At 49.7% G+C, this 24,949-nt stretch overlaps 1 protein-coding gene across 1 annotated transcript in view; it reads right to left on the bottom strand.

Annotated features, from left to right (window-relative positions):
* CIT (citron rho-interacting serine/threonine kinase) overlaps nucleotides 1-24,949 on the bottom strand; it is a 1,473,679-nt gene that overhangs the window by 913,377 nt on the left and 535,353 nt on the right. Inside the window, exons 17-18 of the mRNA XM_086942878.1 lie at nucleotides 24,092-24,232; nucleotides 15,963-16,088 (exon numbers count right to left, since the gene is read on the bottom strand). Of these exons, the coding sequence (XP_086799004.1) occupies nucleotides 15,963-16,088; nucleotides 24,092-24,232 (267 nt within the window). The remainder of the gene's footprint in view (nucleotides 1-15,962; nucleotides 16,089-24,091; nucleotides 24,233-24,949) is intronic.

The following is a 24,949-nucleotide window of genomic DNA, read 5'->3' as shown; positions in this document are numbered from 1 at the left end:
AGAAAGTACGCTCTTGATACTCGATGCGAAGTCGAGCCGGAAACAGCATGGCATACTTGAGTCCCAAGTCCCGCAAGCGCCGTTTCACTCCCTGGAATCCCATCCGCTGCCGCTGGACCTGAGGAGTGAAGTCAGGATATATAGAAATTGAACTGTTCTCATACTTCAATGGGCCGTGCCTGCGAGAAGCCTGAAGGATAGCGTCCCGATCCAGAAAGTGGAAGAGCCTAGCGATAATTGGCCTCGGGGGAGCCCACGGTTTAGTCTGTCCACCGGGGAAGCGGTACGCACGCTCGACCGCAAAGAACTTACTAAGTCCGGCGGGAGCAAGATGAGTAACGATTAAATCCTCCACTAGTAGGTCAACGGTAGTGGCGCCGCTGTCCTCAGGTACCCTGACTAAGCGAATGTTGTTACGCCGGGCCCTGTTTTCATACTCGTCCAGACGTCTGGCCATCATATCATGCGATGATCGCAGGTTGCCAATCTCCGACTGCGCGTCAGCCATATCAGTAACAAGACTGGAGGCCTTAAGGTCCAAGGCCTTGACCCTTTCGTTGGTCTTAGCCAAGTCCGCTCTAATGAGGGTAACATCAACGGCCACTGTGTCGTTCTTGGAGACAATGGCCTCGTATTGTAGCCCCATATCAGTCTTACTCCCAGCGATGGCACGCATTAGATCCTGGAGTGAGATCTCCGATGTCGCCACAAGGTCTGTCCTTGGGTCCTCAAGACTACGGCCAGTACCACTGGGGGAACCCTTTGGTTGTGTATAGCGGTCCATAACATTAGTTTGAACGGGACCCCCACGGGTCGGCACCTTCGTCTTGCGCTTCTCACTTTCAGGTTTGGTCGCCATATTGGAAGCCGCGCCCCGAAGGGCCCCTCTAGACCTGGTGTAAATGGAAGATATCGTTAGGTTGCCAAAGCAGAGTTTCCGTCCGAAATCGTAGCCTGTGAGATTAGGGATATGGCCGGAAAGCACAGCGGGTCAGGCCACCGCGGTCCGAAGTCAGGAGTACTTTCAGAACAGTCAATTAGGAGGTCGAGGAGAAACCGAAACTGAAAGTGACAAGGACACCGGTGGAAAGGATGTCCTTTGACCGCTGTTGTTGAATTGCGTCTCGGCCAGCCAGAGCAGTAGAGACCCCGGTCCCGTCCGGGGGCAGGCCAGAAAGTTGAAGAGAATGTAAGAATGGTTCCCGAAGTCCGACTTCAGTTCTCAAAAGTGTATCAGGATCAGTGAGAGTAGAACTTCAAAAGCCCATAGAAATATTCAGGATATTGCAAGGATATTTGAAAGAGGGCGGCGCGGGTCTCGGGAGCCCTCTGCTCACGCGACCATCTTGGATGCCCGCGTAGCTCCTCCTCGGGGTTGAGAGTCTTGAGTTGAAATGTCAACGGCTTGGGGGACAAAATAAAACTGGGAATTGTACTCCAATATGTGAAGCGCCATTCTCCCGACATTGTCCTACTGCAAGAAACGCATCTGGTGGGGAACACGTTCCATGCAATGAACCGGAGGGGCTACCGGCTGGTGGCACACTGGGGATTCACTTCGGGCTCTAGAGGGGCTGGTGTCATGATCCGTAGTTCCCTTCCCTTGGAGATTGATGAAACGATACTGGATGACAGGGGAAGGTATGCAGCTATTGTTGGTAGGTGGGAGGGAAGAACGGTTGCCATCCTCTCGTTATATGTCCCCCCGGGTTTGCAGGCCACTACGTTTGTCGACCTGGGGAAATTGGTACTGAGGCTTCCGGAGGGGCTCCTGGTGGTTGAAGGGGACTTCAACTCGGTGGTTGATGGTCTGGAAGATCGACATCCTCCCAGGGCTCTTACACCGTCGCAGTCGTGCCTAAGTGGTTTCTTGGAAACGTTTGATATGGTGGATTGTTGGCGGATGTTTCACCCAGGTCAGGCCCAATATACTTTCCACTCCGGGGCCCATGGGAGCTTAGCCAGACTTGACTATATTCTTGTGCCCCCAGCCCAAGGCACGACGGTGCGAGAGGCCCGACATTTGCCCAGAGGCATCTCGGATCACTCCCCGCTATGGATCCATATATATCTCCATTTAGACGCAGGAGGCCGGGTCGCCCCAATTAATCCCTGGCATTTCCGTGGTCCTGAGACTAGGGCTGGGGTGCTTAAAGCTATAGACCACTACTTCGCTGACAATGTGGGATCGGTGTCCTCATCTGCGTCCCTATGGGAGGCCTTTAAAACTGTGATACGGGGTCAGACACTGTCACTGGTCGCCAGCTCTAAGAAGCACCACAATGGGGAGGTTGAACAACTGGAGTCTGATATAGTGGCTTTGGAGAAGAATCTTGAGTGTGGGGTAATGCGTGAAAAAGTGCATGTTTTGCAACTGAAGCAGTCTGCTTATAGAGCATTGGTTACGAATGCCGCAAAAGCTATGAGTCGTGAACAACAGGGCTGTTTGTATGATGTGGGCGATAAGGAGGGGAAGTTGATAGCTTGGTTGGACAAGAGGGAGAGATTGAATCGTGTGGTGCCCATGGTTGAGCGAGTGGATGGTGTACGTGTGACTGATCCGTTGGAGATTGTGGAAGAGTTTGCTTGCCACTTTCGTAAGGTGTACGCTCCGGTCTCAGATCGGCCGGAGGAAGACTCCCATCTTTTGCTTAGGGATATCGCTTTGCCTTGCCTGTCCGACTCTGATAGAGACCTAATGGAAGCGGACTTCTCCACTGATGAAGTAGCGCTCGCTATTCGCTCCATTAGCTCTGGAAAAGCCACGGGCCCAAACGGCATTGCCGTCGAGCTGTACAAGTTGTGTTCGAACAAAATGGCGTCATATCTCCGCTCGATGTTCTTGGAATATAGGGAGAGGGGTTCGGTTCCCCGTGACCAGCGCTTAGTGTCTATGGTGGTGATCCCTAAAGAGGGAAAACCCCGGGAATTCTGTACCTCCTATAGGCCTATTTCGCTTCTGAATGTGGAACCTAAAGTTTTGGCGAAAATATTGGCTAACCGTCTGATTAAAGTGATTGGAGATTTGGTGCATCCAGATCAGTCTGGCTTTATTCCAGCCCGTAATACCGCGCTGAATTTACGGCGTCTTCATGGCATGCTGGCGAGGGCGGAAACGCTAAGTGAACCGGCCATTTTGGTTTCTTTAGATGCCACTATGGCATTTGACACAGTGGAATGGCCATATCTATGGGCGGCTTTGGCGAAGTTCGGCTTCGGACCAGTGTTCATCGGGTGGGTCCGCTTACTTTATGAGGAGCCCCTGGCCCAGGTTGTAGTTAACGGTCGAGTGTCTGCTCCCTTTGTTCTGGGGAGGGGTACGCGACAAGGATGCCCTCTTTCTCCGTTGCTGTTTGCCTTGGCTCTAGAGCCCTTGGCCGCTTGGTTGAGATGGGAGCCGTCCCTCAAGGGTGTTCGGTGGGCCCCCGGTTTTGAAGATCGCATCCCCCATCTCCCTTTATGCGGACGATATTCTTCTTTACCTCACCTCCCCACGGAAGTCACTGGGGGTATTGTTCGACGTCCTTAATTCCTTTGGGAAGAACTCTAGACTGGTCATCAATTGGGGCAAGTCTTGTGTGTATTCGCTCACAGATGATAATCCACTCGTACCGCGCAACTGTCCAATACAAATTTCTTCCACCGGGTTTCAATATTTAGGTATCTATGTTTCGCGTGATTCGGCTGTCAGGTATCAGCGCAACCTACTCCCCCCGCTTACTCGCTTAAAAGCAGACGTGAAAGCCTGGAACAGGCTGCCGCTTTCCCTGGTGGGCAGAGCAGCCTTATTCAAAATGATGTCCCTTCCCAGATTTTTGTATGCGCTTCAGAATACATTGGATCTAGTGCCTTTCAGCTCCTGCTGTGGGCCCGACGTCCCCGGATTGCTTGGCTAAGCTTACGCTGCCTTGGTATGATGGCGGTATTGCGTTGCCAGATATTCGACAAGATTACTGGGCCTCACAACTTAGCTCGGTTAATCATGCGATGTATGGTCCAGCTCCTAACCCGGCTTTTGCTATGGATAAATGGTTGCTGCCGGGCGGAGACTATAACAGGGCGCTTTATTCCAAACGGTCCGATGTGGCTTTGACCGGGCCTATCAGAGTTGCGGTGCAGGTCTGGCACAACGCTAATGTCGCTATGGGCTGGTCGGATACTCTCACTCAAGCTACTCCACTTTACGCTGCTGAGAGGTTGGGCAATTTGTGGACTACCAAGGGTTTTGATAACTGGGACCTAATTGGAATTAGTAGGGTGGGGGACCTTTGGTGGAAAGACAGGATAAAGTCTTTTGAAGAGTTGCAAACTAGAATTCAAGCGTATTCATCGAGAATACTTTCGGTACCTACAGGTCCGACACGTCCTTTCTTCTGTTTTTCCGGCCGGCACGCCTGTTCCAGAATCATCTCCCCTGGAGGACAGAGTACTCGATGGACACGTCCCGGACAGTACAATCTCTCTTATATACAAAAAGCTGATAAACGACCGAGCGGACCTTCTTCTACAGCTCCGTACGTCTTGGACCGGCGATAGACTGGAACTTGACGATGCGGACTGGCAGGCGGTGATTTCCTCCCCGAAGGAGGTAGCAATCTCGGCCCGTCTGAGATTGGTGCAGTTAAAAATCCTACACCGAGTGTATATGACGGGTCCTCGCTTGTTGCGTATGGGGTATGTCTCAGATGATTTGTGTAAGCGTGGGTGTGGCATGGTGGGTACATTCCTTCATATTTTGTGGGAATGTCTGGCGGTAGCTTCCTTTTGGAATTGTGTGCATGGTGTTATGACTGAGGTGACGGGTGTTTCGCTTTTGCCTGAGGCCCGAAGGTGTCTATTGAATGTGTGGGAGCTTAATGATTATAATGTGGCACAGACGCAGTGGGCCTCCTTGGGTAACATGATCGCTAAGCGTGACATTGCGCAACTGTGGGGATCGTCTAGGGCACCCAGCCTGTCGGCCTGGTCTAGGAACATGGACTGGTGCATGTTTCGTGAAAAAACAGTTTACAACGCTCGGGGCAGGCCCAAGAAATGGGGGAGGGTATGGAATCAGTGGAACCAATATTGTGGCGACATTTGTACCTCCCCATTTGAGCCTCCACCGGAAGTGCTGCACTCCCCCTAGCGTTATGTTCCTTCTGGTTTGGATTTGTCTATATATCGCTGGCTATCTCTCTTTCCCCCTCCCCCCCTTCCCGTCTGCTCTTCCTATAGACTATGAAACAGTTGTGGATGTGGTACTCCCTCCCCAGAAGGATCACTTATGTCTCTGCCTTCAGTTTAGCCTCTGCAGTTATTTTCTTATTTTTTTGGTTGGTTGTTTTTTTCCAAAAAACACAAAACAAAAACTTGATTTCTCCTGTGATGTAATGTATGAAACGACAGGATTGTCTAACTGCTGCCGGGCCCTAGATTTGTCGGTTGAAGGGCTGTGTATTTATTCATCCTGATATGACTATTGGAAATGTTGCCAGCCGACCCGATGTGGCTGTATGATTGCTATTGTATCTTCATGTTTCTCAATAAAGGTTTTTTTAAAAAAAAAAAGAAAAATATATGAAGATGTCAGTACGGTTTTACAACTTACCTGTTGTGCAATGATTCAGTTTATATTTCTCAATCTAACAGTAGTACCAATTTGAATATGTTGGTGTCTCTATTTTATCTCTTTAAAATGTATGATCTCTGTTTAAGTTGCACTGTCATTCAATCTGGTTAGTCTATGAATGTTTGTTGTAAGCCTTCCAAATGTTCTGTGCAGCCTTCATATTTTGGCTACATATGGGAATTAATTAAAGAAGAACCAAGAGACCCATAAAATACAAAAAAAAAAAAAATATGAAAAAAGCTATCCAGTATACTAAATTTGTGTAGTGTTAGTAGTATTAAACACATAGAATAATCTCCTTCACAAAAACCCTTTTTTCATGATATAGTTGAACGGAAAGGACAGAGTAGCCTCCATAGGCTGCCAATATGTCTTTGAAAATAGAAGCTATTAGTTTGAAAATAGAAGCTGTGCCTTTAACCTCTTCGCCGCTAATGACAAGGGTAACTCGTCATGGACTTTCCATTGATTTCAATGGAAATCTCATTATAGCTCCAGAGTACCCTTAGCAGCCAAGTGGTTAAGATCCCAGAGACCACCAGTATCCCATCATGCACAGCCAGTGGCAGTTACTTCAGTTCTTTTTTAGGGCGATGAGAAGAGAGTGCATGCAGTTTGTTATGGATCCCTGTGTCTATTCCACCGGGGAGGAGGGAGGGTTCCTTATGACTTATCATGGAAATACCCCTACGAGAGAACAGGAGTTACAGGTAAGAAACCGTTCCTTCTCTCATAGGAGATTTCCATGTATAGTCATAAGCACTTGAATAGATCAGCAAGCACATTCCTGTAGAAAGTGGTGGAAGAGACAGAGAAAGAGATATGTAGATTTAAGCAAACAGGTTCCGAAGGGAAGCCTGCCCCAACTGAGCATCTTCCTTGGCATCAGAGTCCAGGCAGTAGTGTTTAGTTACAGTATGAACTGATTTCTAAGTAGCAGCCTTGCAAATCTCTGCAACTGGAATATTACGAAGCAAGGTCGCAGTAGCTGCTATTCCTCTAGTCGAGTGAGCTTTAGGCTTACTAGCTAAGGATTATTAGCTTTTTGGTAAAAGAGAAGGATGCAGGAAACAATCCATCTAGAGATGGACCTCTTAGAAGTCGCCAGACCAGTACGGAGGGTACCATAGATTATAAATAACTGGTCAGATCTCCGTAGATTCTTAGTTTTATCTAAATAGAATTTTAACACCCGTCTTTCATCCAGGGAATGACGAGATCTCTCTGCTGGAGTAGAAGGATGCTGGAAAAAAGTAGGCAAGGAGATTGTCTGGTTCACATGAAAATCCAAAACCACCTACGGAAGGAACTTCGGATGAGTCCTCATAACCATTTTAGATGCATGAAAAGCTGTGTATGGCTCTTGACAGCAAAGTACCTGGAATTCGCTAACCCTGCGGGCGGAGGTAATAGCCACAAGGAAAGCTGTCTTCCAAGACAGATGCTGAAGAGAAGATTCATGTATGGGCTCAAAATGTTCTTGCATAAGGCGAGAAAGTAACACATTAAGCTCCAAGGGAGGAGAAGGATGCTTAATGGGAGGAAAAACTTTCTTCAAACCCTCCAGGAAATCTTTAATGACAGGAATTCTGAATAAAGGAAGTTTGTGAAGGGCATTTCCTGTAAGCAGTAAGGGCTGTCAAGTGAACCTTAATGGAAGAAAATTGAAGACCAGATTGCGCCAGAAGTAAGAGTTACTTACCTTTGGTAATGGTGTATCTGATAGAGACGATTCTAGGCGCAGATTCCTTAACGTAGAATTATCCCCAGGCGTGAGACTGGATCCGGAAAATTTTTGCCACAGCATCCCTGCGCGCCGGGGGGACGGCATTGCGCGACTCCGCCCAGGCGTCATCCCCGCACCTGACATCAGCGATGTCACATAAGTCCCACCCGACGCTCCTAGTAGTCTCTATCAGATGAAGAAAATATGGGAGGATGACATCTTCCTGGCAAGAGGTAGAATCTTCATTGTTTGATGAGCACCAAATACAGAATCTCTTCCATTAGTGAGCATAGGCGGTCCTCGTGGATGGCGGCTTAGCTTCTTTGAGGATGTTCATGCAGCTTTGGGTTAAGTTCAAGTATCCATATTGTACTATCTCAGGAGACATACTGCCAAATTCAAAGAGAAGAGGTTGGGTTGCACCATCTGGCCTTTGAACTTCATTAGTAGATCGGATTGGCAAAGAAGCCTGAGATGTGGAAGGATAGACTGGTGAAGGAGGTCCATGAACCACCTTTGAGGTGGCCACTCTGGGGATATGAGAATCATTATGGTCCGCAACTGTGCCAGCTTGATGATGACTGCCGGGATCAGAGGGAACTGGAGGAAAGGCGTAGAGCAATCTGTCTGACCAGTTGATCGATAGGGCATTCACTAGCGTTCCCCGTTGGTAGTACCTTGACGCAAAGTTTTGGCTTTTGCTGTTTTGTGCGGTGGCGATCAAGTCTACCTCCGGAGTACCCCATAATCCAAAAATATTGTGGCCCACGTCATCGTTTAAGACCCACTCTGGGTTTTCCTGGAGACGTCTGCTTAGCGAGTCAGCCTGAGCATTTTGAAAACCTGGGAGGTGAGTTGCTGTTATGGTCAAGTTTCTGACCAGAAGCCACTTCCAGATCGTCTGGACCTCGAGTCTCCCTGCTTGTTGAGGTAGTACATTGTCTGTACAAGCAGGAAGTTGGAGCTGAGTGATGGACAAAAGGTTTTCAACGCTATGTGAACTGCTCGCAGCTCTAGGAGATTGATGTGATAAGTGGATTCCTTGTGACCATTTGCCCTGGATTTGAAGTTGACCTGTATGGGCTCCCCATCCCAGGAGAGAGGCATCCGTGATTATGGTCTGAAGAGGCATCTGCTTGTGAAATGGCATTCTTTGTAGGAGATTGGTGGGATGGCACCACCATTTGATGGACCGGAGGGAGTGTTGAGACACTTGAATCCTGTCTTCTCAGTCTCATGTTCGTTGATCACAATGATCTTACAGGCATTCGTGCAGAGGTCTCATGTGGTCAACCCCAGGAGCAAGGATACCTTTTCTCACAGGCAGGTGATAATGTGCCATGAGAGCCTAAGCCTTCAGAAGGAATGATTGTCCTCCGAAGGACACATGTTTGCCATGCAAGTATAAATGGAAGCTCCCAGAACACAAATTATTTACCTTCGGTAACGATATATCTGTAAGAAACAGTAGTTAGTGTTAGATTCCTTACCTTAGAATAGCCCCAGGCGTCAGACTGGATCCGGAAAGTTTTGCGTAGCAGTACTCCTGCGTGTCGGTAGGCGTCGTCTGCGGCTCCGCGTCCGTCGTCGTGATCGCGGGATGATGTAGTCGGGCACTTAGATGCCGCCCTCACGCGCTGACGTCAGTTCTTGTACATAGCTTTCTGCGCCAGGAGCGCAGAGCCATGACAGAGACAAACTGGTGCCATGAAACTAGGGCCCTCAAAGGGAGATATCTTATCCCTAGATATCGGTTCGCAGAATGGGGCGGATGGGTGGGGCAGTAAGGAATCTAACACAAACTACTGTTTCTTACAGATATATCGTTACCGAAGGTAAGTAACTTGTGCATCTGAATGAAACAGGTTAGTTTTAGATTCCTTACCTTAGAATAGATACCCCAGCAATACCAACCCCAGTGGTGGTTCTGCGAACCAAGATCACACCAGAAAGTCCTGGAGAAGGGAACGGCAGAAAAAGCCATCTCTCCAGACTTGGCTGTCCAGGAAGTAGTGCTTAGCAAACGTGTGCAGCGAGGCCCACGTAGCTGCCTGACATATGTCCTACAAGGGGGCTACCCGACCGAGGGCAGTAGTAGCTGCTGTGGCTCAAGTGGAATGGGCGCGTAGCCCCACAGGAGGCTCCTTCTTAGCCAAAGAGTAACAGACCTTGATGCACAAAACGACCCACCGAGAGATTTGTGCACCGTATGTCCCTTCTTAGCGCCCACGTAACTAACAAAGAGCTGGTCGTCCACCCGGAACTGGCGTTTGCGATCTAGTTAAAAGGAGAGTGCACATTTTGGGTCTAGACTGTGAAGCATCTCTTCCTCTTTCGAGGGATGCAGAGGCGGAAAGAAGGTGGGCAAGGTGATGGACTGCCCGATGGGCAGGAAAGAATGACGAGTTCTCAAGAAAACTTTGTCCGGATGGACAGAGAGGAAAGGAGGTTTAGAAGATGGCGCCTGGAGCTCACTCACTCTCCTGGCAGTGGTGATGGCAACCAGGAATGCAGTCTTAAGATTCAGAAGACGAAGAGGGCAAATGTGAAGTGGCTCAAAAGGAGCGCACATACAATAGGTTAGAACAAGATTCAAGTACCGCTGAGGCCTCACGAAAGGAACAGGAAGAAACATGTGTGTGATGCCTTTCAAGAACCTATTCACAACAGGGGACTTGAAAAGAGAAGGCTGATCAGGAAGCCTCAAGAAGGCTGAAATGGCAGAGAGATAGCCTTTGATAGTGCCCAGGGCAGAGCCCTGCTGGGCAAGAGACAAAAGAAAGAGGAGAACCTCTGATAGGGGGACAGAGAGTGGATCCACAGCCTTTGCTGTGCACCATGCCACAAACTTGTTCCACCTGCAGGCGTATACCGATTTTGTGGAGGGACTCCTCGCTGCCAGAATTACATCAAAGACTTCAGGAGGCAAGTCAAACGGCCTCAACTGTTGCCGCTCTATCTCCACGCATGTAGGTGGAGACTGGACAGGTTCAGGTGGAGGACCGTCCCCTGCTGCTGCAACAGAAGGTCCTCCTGAAGAGGCAGACGAATCGGGGGATGAGTAGCTCGGGATACCAGTATCTTCGTGCCCAGTCCGGAGCCACAAGGATCTTCTTCAGCACTCTGGGCAGAAGTGGTATAGGTGGAAAGGCGTACAACAGACCGCAGCTCCACTCGCGACAAAAAGCGTCTCTGAGCGAGTGCGGCCCTGGAAATTCCAAAACGCAGAACTGATGAAAATGCGTGTTCTCTTCAGTGGCGAATAGATCTAACCAAGGCTCTCCCCACTGCTGAAAGAAACCTTGTGCCACGTCCGAGTTCAGACGCCATTCATGATCCATCATGCACTGACGCCCAAGTTCGTCTGCCCTGGCGTTCAGAGAACCTACTAGGTGTTGAACCACCAGGGTGATGCCCTGGTGTTCCAGACATGTCCTATCTCCTGATAGTCAGGAAAAAATGATGGAGCCGGGTCGTTGGTGAAGGGCTCACCGATCGACGTCGAAGACGGCACCTGTCCGACGTCAGATCCAGACCGGGGCTGGACCCGGGGACGGCGTTGGGGGAGACACCCTTGGTGACGGCACCAGCGGAGGGGTTGTAAGGTCAACTGGTATTTGCAAAAACAACAGGTGATGGACCGAATGTGGATCAATGTCACACATTCAACCCAGTCAAAAGATCTGGGTCCTAATCCATCGTTTTTTTGCACTCCACACCACCCCAGGTTAGACAATGGCGATATGCAAATCAGCTCTGACCCTGAGCTGATTTGCATAAAGCCATTATCTGAACCAGGGTGGTGTGGAGTGCAAAAAACGATGGATTTAGGCCCAGATCCTTGTACTGGGGTGAATGTAAGACATTGATCTACATTCTGTCCATCAAATTGTTTTTTTGTAATTTTCTCCCTGAGTGTACTGGGGTAGCTCAGACGTGGGTCCCAGAGCCTCCACACCACTGGAGTCAAGCTAGCCGGGCTGATGAGAGGTGTTACCTCGAAACCGGTCCGGTCCTCGGATGCTTGATTCCGGTCTGGGAAAGATATGGCTGTTTTAGTTCGGACTGGACTGTTCCCATGGGGCACAGGGTCAGAGCTGATTTGCATAAAGCCATTATCTGACCCAGGGTGGTGTGGAGTGCAAAAAACGATGGATTTAGGCCCAGATCCTTGTACTGGGGTGAATGTAAGACATTGATCTACATTCTGTCCATCAAATTGTTTTTTGTAATTTTCTCCCTGAGTGTACTGGGGTAGCTCAGACGTGGGTCCCAGAGCCTCCACACCACTGGAGTCAAGCTAGCCGGGCTGATGAGAGGTGTTACCTCGAAACCGGTCCGGTCCTCGGATGCTTGATTCCGGTCTGGGAAAGATATGGCTGTTGTAGTTCGGACTGGACTGTTCCCATGGGGCACAGGGTCAGAGCTGATTTGCATAAAGCCATTATCTGACCCAGGGTGGTGTGGAGTGCAAAAAACGATGGATTTAGGCCCAGATCCTTGTACTGGGGTGAATGTAAGACATTGATCTACATTCTGTCCATCAAATTGTTTTTTGTAATTTTCTCCCTGAGTGTACTGGGGTAGCTCAGACGTGGGTCCCAGAGCCTCCACACCACTGGAGTCAAGCTAGCCGGGCTGATGAGGTGTTACCTCGAAACCGGTCCGGTCCTCGGATGCTTGATTCCGGTCTGGGAAAGATATGGCTGTTGTAGTTCGGACTGGACTGTTCCCATGGGGCACAGGGTCAGAGCTGATTTGCATAAAGCCATTATCTGACCCAGGGTGGTGTGAAGTGCAAAAAACGATGGATTTGGGCCCAGATCCTTGTACTGGGGTGAATGTAAGACATTGATCTACATTCTGTCCATCAAATTGTTTTTTTTAATTTTCTCCCTGAGTGTACTGGGGTAGCTCAGACGTGGGTCCCAGAGCCTCCACACCACTGGAGTCAAGCTAGCCGGGCTGATGAGAGGTGTTACCTCGAAACCGGTCCGGTCCTCGGATGCTTGATTCCGGTCTGGGAAAGATATGGCTGTTGTAGTTCAGACTGGACTGTTCCCATGGGGCACAGGGTCAGAGCTGATTTGCATAAAGCCATTATCTGACCCAGGGTGGTGTGGAGTGCAAAAAACGATGGATTTAGGCCCAGATCTTTGTACTGGGGTGAATGTAAGACATTGATCTACATTCTGTCCATCAAATTGTTTTTTGTAATTTTCTCCCTGAGTGTACTGGGGTAGCTCAGACGTGGGTCCCAGAGCCTCCATACCACTGGAGTCAAGCTAGCCGGGCTGATGAGAGGTGTTACCTCGAAACCGGTCCGGTCCTCGGATGCTTGATTCCGGTCTGGGAAAGATATGGCTGTTGTAGTTCGGACTGGACTGTTCCCATGGGGCACAGGGTCAGAGCTGATTTGCATAAAGCCATTATCTGACCCAGGGTGGTGTGGAGTGCAAAAAACGATGGATTTAGGCCCAGATCCTTGTACTGGGGTGAATGTAAGACATTGATCTACATTCTGTCCATCAAATAGTTTTTTGTAATTTTCTCCCTGAGTGTACTGGGGTAGCTCAGACGTGGGTCCCAGAGCCTCCACACCACTGGAGTCAAGCTAGCCGGGCTGATGAGAGGTGTTACCTCGAAACCGGTCCGGTCCTCGGATGCTTGATTCCGGTCTGGGAAAGATATGGCTGTTGTAGTTCGGACTGGACTGTTCCCATGGGGCACAGGGTCAGAGCTGATTTGCATAAAGCCATTATCTGACCCAGGGTGGTGTGGAGTGCAAAAAACGATGGATTTAGGCCCAGATCCTTGTACTGGGGTGAATGTAAGACATTGATCTACATTCTGTCCATCAAATTGTTTTTTGTAAGGTCAACTGGTGTCGTCACAGATCCAGGCCTGGATCCTAAGGAGCCCTGCGGTATTGGGACCGGAGTCGTTGATGGCGCCTGAGTCTAAGCACCCGGCGGCGCCGGGGCCGGAGCCGCCGACCCGCTAGGGATCCCAGACGGACCCGCGGGGCCCAAAGGCGCCTTGGCGGGTTCCCATGGAGGGAAGCGCTACCTCATGGCCGTGAGGACCGGATTAATCTCCTCCGGCATAGCGTGCAGCCCAGGGACCGGCAGGTATGGAGCTGGACGCGGTGGAGATGCGTGGGCAGTGTCACCCAAAAGGCCTGGCGTGAGCGTCCGGGGAAGCGATGACGCTTCTTCGACTTCTTTTTGGAGTGCCTCGACTTACCTGAGGACTTGGAGCCTGATAAGTGGTGTTGACTCATCGAGCGGCGATGACTGCGGCCCTGTGACCAGTCCCTCGACCTCCTCCTGGACCGGGGCATCTGCCGGAGCTCGAGGCTCTTACGGGACCGCTCCCGCCTAGCCTTCGAGGTCAAGGCCCGGTAGTCAGGGCACGACTTGTCATCGTGGTCGGCCCAGAGACAGTAAAGGCACCAACGGTGGGGGTCGGTCAAGCGGTGACAATCGTTGCAGGGTTTGAACCCGGGCATCCTCTCAGCACGCGTGCCGAGGGTCGCCTCGAGAAGTTATCCAAAATAGATCAAAAAATGTGTCAAAAAATGACTAAGAGTACTGCTCTTCCCGGATCTGCGCTTGCTGGTGCGGAAAAAAGAATAACTGACGTCAGCATGCGAAGGCGGCGTCTAAGTACTCCGACGAAATCATCCCAGCGATCACGACGACGGACGCAGAGCCGCAGACGACGCTTACCGACGTGCAGGGGTACTACTACGCAAAACTTTCCGGATCCAGTCTGATGCCTGGGGATATCCTACGGTAAGGAATCTAACACTAACCTGTTTCTTTCAGCTACTGCAGGCATTGTATGTGAACCGTAATGGATTTCGCCGGGTTGATATGAAGACCCAGCCAAAGGAGAAGATCGTAGTCCAATTAAAATGCAGCTTAGCTTCCTGAGCCGTGGATGACTTGATTAGCCAATCATCTAGATAGGGGTAGACAAACACTTTGTGCATCCTCAGATGCGCGGGCACCACCGCCATGTGTTTGGAGAAAGTCTTGGGTGCTGACTTCAGGCCGAATGGGAGCACACAGTATTGGTAGTGGTTGTTCCCCACTGTGAACCTCAAGAATTTGTAATGCTTCTCAATGATGGGAATATGGAAGTATGCATCTTGAAGGTCTCTTGCGCATAACCAATCTCCTCATTGTAACTGAGGGTAGATTTGGTGTAATGCTAGCATTCTGAATCTCTCTCTCTCTGAATCCACTTGTTGGGCGTCCGTAGGTTGAGAATGGGTCTGAACTCGTTCTTGTCTTTCTTTTTGACAAGACAGAATCTGGAGTTTAGCCCCCTGCCTCGTAAGGGAGGAAGAGTTTCTACCTCCTGTTTCTGTAAGAAAACGTCCGCTTCCAGTTGTATTTAGCGCAATTGGAACTTGGATTGTTTCAGAGGTATTGACGGTGGACGGCTGATAAACCGGAGCAAGTATCCATTGTGTTTAATATTCAGCACCCAATTCTCTTGCGTTATTTTTTGCCACTCTGTCATGTAATGTCTGATACTTTGTCCTACCGGAGCGGGTAACGGAAGAGGGGGAAGACAGGATTCAGGGTTTTGCCCCAGCTGGCATTTTGCCTCCTTGAGAGGGCTGCAGTCTGACCCTGTGTCTTATGGGAACAGTCCAGCCTGAACTGCCAAGCCATGTCTTCCCTGGACCAGAATCATGCATCCTGGGACCAGTTTCTGTCTAATTAGCAGTCATCAGCCCGGCTCAGACTGATTTTCATATGGCCATGTCTGAATTGGGGTGGGGGAGTGAGCTAAAGAATGATGATGGATTAAACCCAGATCAGTGGACTGGGGGTGAGTGCTTGCATTGTTCAACACTCCGTCCATCATCCCTTTGGTTTTGCTTTGTTCGCCCTAAGTTGGCCGGGCATGCCCAGACGTGGGTCCCTTGCTCACTTTGCCACTGGATTCAAGCTAGCTTGGCTGATGACGGCTGATTAGCCAGAAATCGGTCCCAGGATGCTTGTTGCCGGTCCAGGGAGGACATAGCTTGGCAGTTCGGGCTGGACTGTTCCCATGAGGCACAGGGTCAGACCGATTTCATATGGCCATGTCTGAACTGGGGTGGCGGAGTGAGCTAAAGAATGATGATGGATTAAACCCAGATCAGTTGACTGGGGGTGAGTGCTTGCATTGTTCAACACTCCGCCTATCATCCCCCTTAGTTTTGCTCTATGAAAACAGACAAGCACAACAAATAAACAGCAAAGGATGAAAAAGAGATAGATACAAAGAGGCAATAGTTCAAATGAAAAAAAACAATGGTTTGATTAATTACATTTCCTTGCCAATCCTGTAGGAAGCACTCCGGAAGCAGGGCATCTAAACATAGGCATACACTGTTTAGTTAAATTACAACTGAAAAGTATTTTTTTTGTTGCACAGCAGAAATTGGGATATAAAATAGTTTTTTTGAGAAAAAGCTGAATGGACTGCAAAATAAAGCATCATCCTTTAACATTATACAGTGTAAGATGTCATTAATTCTATCCTGTTTCATAAAGAGCACAAAGTCATTAGAACTGCATACTGAGGACGGCTGTCAAAAAATTAATTTGTAGGTTGTCTCACCATAATTTTTTCAGCCATCTGTTGAATCTGCTGAGATTTAATCTGAATATCTTCCTTTAGTTTGTTTTCCCTCCTTTCCACTGCCTCCAGTCTTTTGACTTGGTTTTCCAGGGAATGCCGTCTTTCCTTCAAATGAATTGCAAACGAGCATGAGTCTTGGCAAATGACACAATAACAAAAGATGCAATTCTGCACTCCACTTTCTCCTAGAGATTAGATTCTTTAACAATGTAATCAACATTTACTTCCACTGCCTTTCCCTTCGCAACATTTGTAAATGAAACAGACTACAGACATGGCGCTTGTCCTGAAGACTTATTCACTTGCCTTCCGCAGCGCTACAGTTGGGGGGGAGGGGGGGAGGGGAGGGGGAGAAACTGAACCGTAAGCAGGATACCTCAGATGAACGGAAGCATCTGTGAAGGAGTCAGGTGTGACAGTGAACCGCAACACTATTAGGAGGATCACCGTCATCTGGAGGCGGTCTAGGACTGCCTGGGGCCTACAAAAGCAAGTTGTTGAGCTAGAGAAAAACTGGTACACCCAACCTCCAAAGGTGCACTGCAACTACCGTCATCACGTTCATTAGGTCTCAAAGGGCACTAAAGAGGCCAAAAGGGAGGTCTGCAAATATAAAGTTTGTGGGCCTGCAGGACAGAAATATGGAAATCTTGAATTTGTTCTTCCTCAAGAAGGCGTTAAATGGGCAGAGATCTAAAACAGGACTAAAACCGCTCTCTTTCTTCGGCACAAGGAAGTAGCAGGAGTTACATGCACTTTATGCTTCTAAGGTTGGAATCGTCACGCCCTCTGTGGCCCTTGGGGTCTGCACTTTCTGCTGTGAAATGGACATGTTTCTCTGTCAGCCACGTTGTTGCAGCTGGAAGGTGAAGCAGGGTAGAAAAAGGAGAAGACCACAGCCCCGTCAGGCAATTTGGAGGACCAGTGTCCCAAGTGATGTCTAGCCAATCTTGGAAAAAATGTTTGTTCCTGCCTCCTACAAGCTGGATGTATGTTGAAAAGGACACAAAGTAGTTCTGCGTGTGATTGCCGGGGGACTAAGCTGCACGTTGTCCCTGCTGCTCTGGACGGTTTTTCTGGGAGCGGCAGCATCGGCCACAAAAATCGTTGAGGATGTTGTTGTTTCGGAAGCGGGTCTGACACTGCCAGGGTCTGGCAGTATCGGAAGCCCCTGGTATAACCACGAAAGGGGCAAAACTCCAGGGAAATTCCCTGATAGAGGTAGACCGTTTTAGGGAATGTGCTGGCAGAACAGCTTTCCTTAAAGAGTTCCAGAGCCAAGTCCACTGTCTCACTAAAGAGGCGAGAGTCCTCAAATGGCATGCCTCTTAATGATGCACAGATATTCCTGGAGAAGCCACCAGACCTCATCCAGACGTGGCGCTGAGGCACTACACATGTGACTAAGAACTTGGTTGTGTCCATACCAGATAACAACATTTGCTGCATCTTGACTGTCCTGTATGGTTTGGGCTAAAGACGCCCATAGGCCCTCCAGTACTGCAGGCAGGATTTGACCAACCTTTTCCCATAAAGCATGGTTGTAGCGGCCTGAGAGACGGCTGGCACTGACTGAGTGTAAAATAAGGCTAGCAGAAGACAATGCACTTGCCAAAAGTCTCCATGGGCTTGGACTCTTGGTCTGGAAGGGTAGTAGAAAAGGCATTAGGGTTCACTCTGCTGTGGACGCCTGGATCACTAGATTCTCTGGCACTGACTAGAGAGGGGGATAGTCATGATCGCCCAGTGCTGTTCTGTGGCAGTGAGCTACTTGATGATTCACTGGATGCCCAGAGCATGGCTTTGCCAAAGTGCCCAAGAGTTCTCTCTAAGAGCTTCACTGAATGGCAGGGGAGGTTCAGCAAGTGCCTAGCCGAGCAAAAGACCCTCAGTCAGGAGGTTAGTTGAGACTTTTATGGCTTGGAGCTGGAGGTTAAGGACCTCTGCAGCCTGTCGCATAACCATGGCAAAAGAAGCAGTTTCCTCTGTTGTAGAACCAGAAGGAGAGTAAATACAATGTCTTGAGGGGTGTACAGACCATTGGTAGCCTGTAATTCTGCACATCAATTGTCCGCATCATACTATGGAAACAATTTTCCCCACTCATCATACTACTAGTTGTCTGAACCCGAGCCAGAGAACTGATGTAAAGTGTGGCCTCTGCCATGCCCTAAAGGCAATGTATTAGTCAAAAGAGTTAGCTATAGACTGTGCTCCAGTGAGATCAGAATAAAACCTTGCAGGAGGTCGAGACGAGGTCGGCTCGAAGACAGAACAACTGCTCGACACAACCTCACCAGACGTCGCCTTCCTCACGGAAACCTGGATGAACGCCTCTTCAGCGCCCGACATTGCCATCGCCATCCCAGACGGCTACAAGATCATCCGAAGGGACCGCATCAACCAGACCGGAGGAGGCATCGCCATCTTCCACAGGAACACCATCCGCATCACGACCAACACCGACGACACCCTCGCACCCACCGATCACCTGCACTTCCAGGTTCACATCAACCCCAAGACCACCCTCAGAGGCACCCTCATTTACAGACCCCCGGGACCACGCACACAATTCAGCGAAGACATCGCCGACTTCATCAGCCCACACGCCCTCCTCTCCGCTGACTACATCCTCCTCGGGGACCTCAACTTCCACCTGGAGAACAACAACGACCGCAACACCACCACCCTGCTGGACAACCTCGCAAACCATGGACTCAAGCAGCTGGTCACCACCCCCACCCACTACGCCGGACACACACTCGACCCCGTCTTCTCATCCAGCAAGGACATCGCCTTCAGCCACGCCACCGGACTCCACTGGACGGACCACAGCTGCGTCCACTTCAGCTTCAGAAGGACCACGATCCACCACCACCAGCAACAGGTTGCACGCAGAAGCTGAAACAAGATCACAGCCGACCAGCTCGGGACCTCCCTGAGCATGAACCCTCCCACCAGCGCAACGAACCCAAGCCAGGCGGCCACCAACCTCGCGAAGTGGGTCAGCAACTGCGCAGACGACCTCGCCCCTCTGAAGACCCCGCCTAGCAGACCCGGTAGCAAGAAAGCCCCATGGTTCACCGACGAACTCGAGAGTTCCAAGAAAAACTGCAGAGCCCTCGAGAGAACATGGCGCAGAGACCCAAACCCCGGACAACATGACTGCCCTCAAGCTCGCCACCCGAAAACACCACCAACTCATCCACGCCACCAAGAAAACCGCTTTCAATGAATGACTGGACAACAACGCACACAACAGCAAGGAACTCTTCAACATCGTGAAAGAGCTCTCCAACCCCAACGCCGGAAACAACGACATCACCCCTTCGCAAGACCTCTGCAACTACCTCGCCTCCTACTTCCACAACAAGATCGCGGACATACACAACAGCTTCAGCACTCAACCGACGCACGCCACGACCGAACCACCGCCCCCCACCACCACCCTCCGCGCCTGGACCCCGATCAGCACTGAAGACACCGTCCGCACGATGAACTCCATCCACTCCGGATCTCCAACCGACCCCTGCCCTCACCACGTCTTCAACAAGGCCGACGCTGTCATCGCACCCCACCTGCGGGACATCATCAACACCTCCTTCGACACCGCTACCTTCCCGGAGAGCTGGAAGCACGCCGAACTCAGCGCTCTACTAAAGAAGCCATCAGCCGACCACACCGACCTCAAGAACTACTGCCCCATCTCGCTGCTCCCGTTTCCTGCAAAAGTCATCGAGTAGACCGTCAACAAGCAGCTGGCCGCCTTCCTCGAGACGAACGGATCCCTCGACCTCTCGCAGTCTGGCTTCCGGCCCAACCACAGCACCGAGACCGCCCTGATCGCAGCCACCGATGACATCCGAGCCCTGCTCGACAACGGAGAAACAGCAGCCCTCATCCTCCTAGACCTCTCCGCGGCCTTCGACACTGTCTGCCACCGTACACTAGTGCAGCGACTCAGCAACGTCGGAATCCAGGAGAAGGCACTGGAGTGGATCATCTCCTTCCTCGCCGGAAGGACACAGAGAGTCCGCCTCCCCCCGTTCAGATCTGAAGCCACCGAAGTCATCTGCGGCGTTCCTCAAGGCTCCTCGCTCAGTCCAACCCTCTTCAACGTCTACATGAGCCCCCTCGCAGACATCGCACGCCAGCACTACCTCAACATCAACTCCTACGCCGACGACACCCAGCTGATTCTCTCCCTCAACAACGACCCCGCCACCGCCAGAGCCAACCTTCACGAAGGGATGAAAGAGGTAGCCGAATGGATGAAGGAAAGCCGCCTGAAACTGAACTCGGACAAGACGGAAGTCCTCATCCTGGGATCCTCACCCTCCGCCTGGGACGACTCCTGGTGGCCCCCCGCCCTAGGCAGCGCACCCAAACCAACAGACCACGCACGCAACCTGGGCTTCATCCTGGACTCCTCCCTCTCCATGACCAGACAAGTCAATGCAGTCTCCTCGTCGTGCTTCAACATCCTGCGCATGCTACGTAAGATCTTCCGGTGGATCCCCACCGAGACCAGAAAGACGGTCACCCAGGCCCTCGTAACCAGCCGTCTGGACTACAGCAACTCCCTCTACGCCGGAACCACCGCCAAACTCCAGAAGAGACTCCAGCGGATCCAGAACGCCTCAGCACGACTCATCCTGGACATCCCCCATCGCAGCCACATCTCCGGACACCTGAGAGACCTGCACTGGCTCCCGGTCAACAAGAGAATCACCTTCCGACTCCTCACCCACGCATACAAAGCCCTACACAACCAAGGCCCAGGATACCTCAACAGCCGCCTCAACTTCTACGCTCCCAAACGCCAGCTTCGATCGACCGGCCACGCCCTCGCCGCCGCCCCCCGCATCCGAAGAGCCACCACAGGTCCTTCTCCTACCTCGCCGCCAAGACATGGAACTCCCTCCCAACCCACCTCCGCCTGACCGAGGACCACCTCGCCTTCAGGAAGCAACTCAAGACCTGGCTGTTCGAGCAGTAGCGGACCCCCCTCCCCCAGCACCTTGAGACCCTCTGGGTGAGTACTGCGCTATATAAATGCTTTGATTGATTGATTGAAGCAACATATCCTCTTAGGGCACTGGCGTAATGTTATGGGAAGGGGCATAGGGAATGGCGCTAGAATGGAAGTCTGCAGCAAAACAGGTGCGGAACCTGAAGCAGGTTCAAAAGGCATGGACAGCGCCGAGGGCAAACCCGCCAGTGTGATCATAACAGGAGGTCTCTAAATATCCTTGGGGCCAAAAGACGCACCACAGGGAACTAGAAACATGCCAAATATGAGCAGCACGGCATCTCTTACGGCCTCTATTTGCTGCAACGTAGTCGACGGACTCGGAAATTCGAGTTGCATTGGGACCAAATTCTGAATTAACAATTCAGGGACTTGGAAGCAATACCAAGTAGTAGGTTGACGCCCTCTCAAGAGTTCAAGAGTGGCAGGAAGGGGCCAATTTCCGCTTTAACTTTTAGTGCTGTTTCTGAGACTTAATTTAATTTGTAAATATTTTTATTTATTTGAGATAGTAAACAGAATGAAACATAACATAAGAGAATACAAAGTAATAGAAAATAATAGGCCGATCAGACATTTGTAAATAAGTGGCAGGACTACAAAGAATGGAGTTTCGACATACCAGCAGAAAACAAAAGAGGGACATAATACAAATCTAGTACGAAAAGGAACTCAATAATAATGGTCAAAAAGACCAATAATGTTGCCTTTGGCATCTGAAGGGAAACAGTGCAGCAACATCAGCCATACAACAAAACCTATTCGAAGGGGGTGTTGAGGCGGTGTTACTAGCTGGGGTTGGCATGGGGCATTTAGTCAACCATTGCATGTATTCTCTGAATGGCCCCCATATATAACGAGGCCTAACTGTGGGTAACACCAATTGTGCACACACCCACGCCTGCTCATTTCAACAATTTCAACATACAACATATTTTAGCCAGTCCTGGAGCCTAGGAAGCAGGCCCCTCATCCAAGTCCGAGCCACCCATCACCATGTGAACAGCATTGCGATCAGTCTTCTCCAGGAGTGGAGAAAATGGACAACGTACCCCAAAATCAAGATCAGTGGCACGCATGAGAATCTGAACTCTATCACCTCACTCAGTGTTCAGCCACCTCAGTCCAAAAGTATTGAACCCGGCAGTAGGAGCAAGCAAGTTGCAAGAAGTCAGTAGATTGTGGAGCATTAAGCGCAGTTCGAAGGACAAGTAGGATTCATCTGGTTCAGTCGATACGGAGTGTAATATACCGGACTAATAAAATGTAATCGTATAAGCCTACGTCTTTGATTAATGGAGATCAGCTTTATCTGATCACAGCAATACCTCCACACTGTTTGAGAAATAGGGACCCCTGAATCAGCAGCCCAGAGTTGCTTTGGATCATTCCCTGCAGAAGGAAGTACCTCTCAGTCATCCTGTACCCAGCCCCTAGTATGAGTCGACAGTTATATTTGAGTGGGCGGAACTCACTGCGTTCTCTGAAGGAAACTCGGGCCATCGCGCCGCAGCAACATGATGAAGTCAAAAGTATGTAAAGTTGTCAAGTGCATTACTATCACTCAGTGCCTTAAATTGGTCTAGAATGAACAAAAGACCATTACAGAACAGCTGGCCAACTGTGAGAATACCCAAACGTCGCTGCACTGCACATTTAGACATGTACATTGTTGAGCTTAGGAACAGATTTTCAAGGAGTGGCATAGCTGGGGAACAAAGGAGCTGCAGCTCAGCACGCCTTGCCAAGGACCATAATGCTGCACTAATACAGCACAGAGACTATGTATTTAGTGGGCTGTGGTGGCAAAACAGCAAGTATAGTGTCTAGACCGACACTCTCCACCTAGTCTTACTCAATTGAGAAGGAAGAGGCAGGACATTTCTGGGAGATTCAGTAAATTACATAATGGGCTATGCAGCAAAGTAATAGCACTAAGTACAAGACAGCAAATTCACCCCTCTCATAAGCTTTGGTGAGCCTCTCCCAACTACCGTGAGATGTTATACAGCCCCATATAAGCTGGGTGATCAATGATCTGTACTACTTCTTTAATTTATCTAAAGACTTTGACCATGATGAGGAACTGCTTTCTTTCAATTTCAACAAGTCGCAGTGCATGTCTGGCAACAGAGTTTCGCCTAACGATCCAGTATGGCCCATCGATTTATCTGGGTACAGTAATCGCAAGCCCTGGAATCGCGCTTCGACATCAGCCAAAGGCATGTTTATGTTTAGGGGATTTATAGAGCGCATGGCTGCCCGAGGGCTTCTCAGCGCTGGAGGGAGAGGGGCGGAGAGGCATGGAGGAACAATCATGGAAAGAGCCAGGATTTAAGTTTTTTCTTGAAACTACGTTCGTTTTTTACAAGTCTCAATTCCATGGTCATTGAGTTCCAGAGTTTAGGGCCCTATTGAGAAACCTCGGGGGATTTGTCACACACACATCTGCGTGTCCCTAGAAGGCTTAAACCCTGTCATTTTGGAAGGTGACATTTTCGTTGCACACTGGTAATAAAGAGAAATTGTAGAAAATCATCTTCTCAATGAGAGAAGTAGAGCTTCAAATCCACCTCTGAAGACATAAAAAGGAAGGAAATGCCATCAGTGTGCCTAAGGGGGCACTTATATTCAACCCCACTGGTCACTTCCAAAGTGAAATGACACTGGTACAGAGCTACACAACATCACCTATCAGGCAGGAGTACTGCTTTTCAGCCTTTCGGATCCAGTCTGACACCTGAAGAATATTCACAAGAAGAGGAATCAGCAGTTAGAAGTATCCATCAGCATCTAATGATAAACAACCATTAGTTAGCCTAGCCTTTCAGCTGCCTGTCTTGGACCAGAAGGGCATCAATGACAAGGCATACCTATGATCCAAAGTTTGCCCCGGTCACGTTTGCACCAACAAATCTCTGAGGTAGGTCCAGTGGTTCAGCCTATTCTACAGTACATCCAAAGGAGAGTTTTTAGGATAAAGCAGATATTTATTATTGTCATTCCTGCAAAACAGCACCGCTGGGAGGTGTCTTGTATTGGGCCTAGCACACAGTGGTTTCCTGAGCCATCTCACCTCTGCTTCAAGAAGTTTCTTTTTCATTCCATCAGAAGAATCTTCTCGGTTCTGCAACTTCTCCAGTTCGCGCTCAGCTCGCTCCTTTGCTTGTCGAATATTCTGAAGCAATTCTGTGGCCTCAGAACTGGCTTTCATGGCCTAAAAGGAAAAACGCAAAATAAAATTTGATTGAATGGTGTGATCAGGTACTGACACAGGTTAAAATGCTAGGGAAGAAGGCTGAATATCTAACCTGATCCAACGAAAACTTACAACAAAAAGATATTCGGCATCATTCCCTCCAAAGTACCCATAATGTATGCGTCTGTGGTGAATCAATGTTCGTTTCATTTTGCACTATTACATTCCTTACACTTTAGTCCAATTGACTTGCAACTCATTTTCAGATTTGCTGTTTTTTCTATGCTCCTTGCATGTCTCCAAGCTCGTATCTCTCATCAAGCAAACCAACACATACATATGAATATGGAGTGCTTGATATAGTGAATAATAATGGAATTATGCCCATTTACAAGTACTACCAATGAAGCACATGTAGATTACGATTTTTAAACACCACACAACTTGGTAAAGTGGGAAGGTTCTTATAACAGCCCATCTCTCCAGGACTCACAGTTGATGACTCGGTCACTGGGCCATATCTCCTTCTCAGCTCACAACTATTTGCAGCTTGTGACTGTAGGAGAGTAGGGTCTGCAATCCTAGGATCACCCCAGATTTTTGCTTTTTGCTTCACTGGTTTACCACTTCTCTGGCTGTGGGCCTGCTAATCAGACCCACAGCCTTGCTGTTCTCTCACTAAATTGACACGTGTACCTTAGGTGCATTTACCAATTGGTACTGGGCCACCTTATC

Source organism: Lissotriton vulgaris, chromosome 11, assembly GCF_964263255.1.
Source record: "Lissotriton vulgaris chromosome 11, aLisVul1.2, whole genome shotgun sequence".
NCBI classification, from domain to species: Eukaryota; Metazoa; Chordata; class Amphibia; order Caudata; family Salamandridae; genus Lissotriton; species Lissotriton vulgaris.
This window is presented reverse-complemented; position numbering and strand designations above follow the sequence as displayed.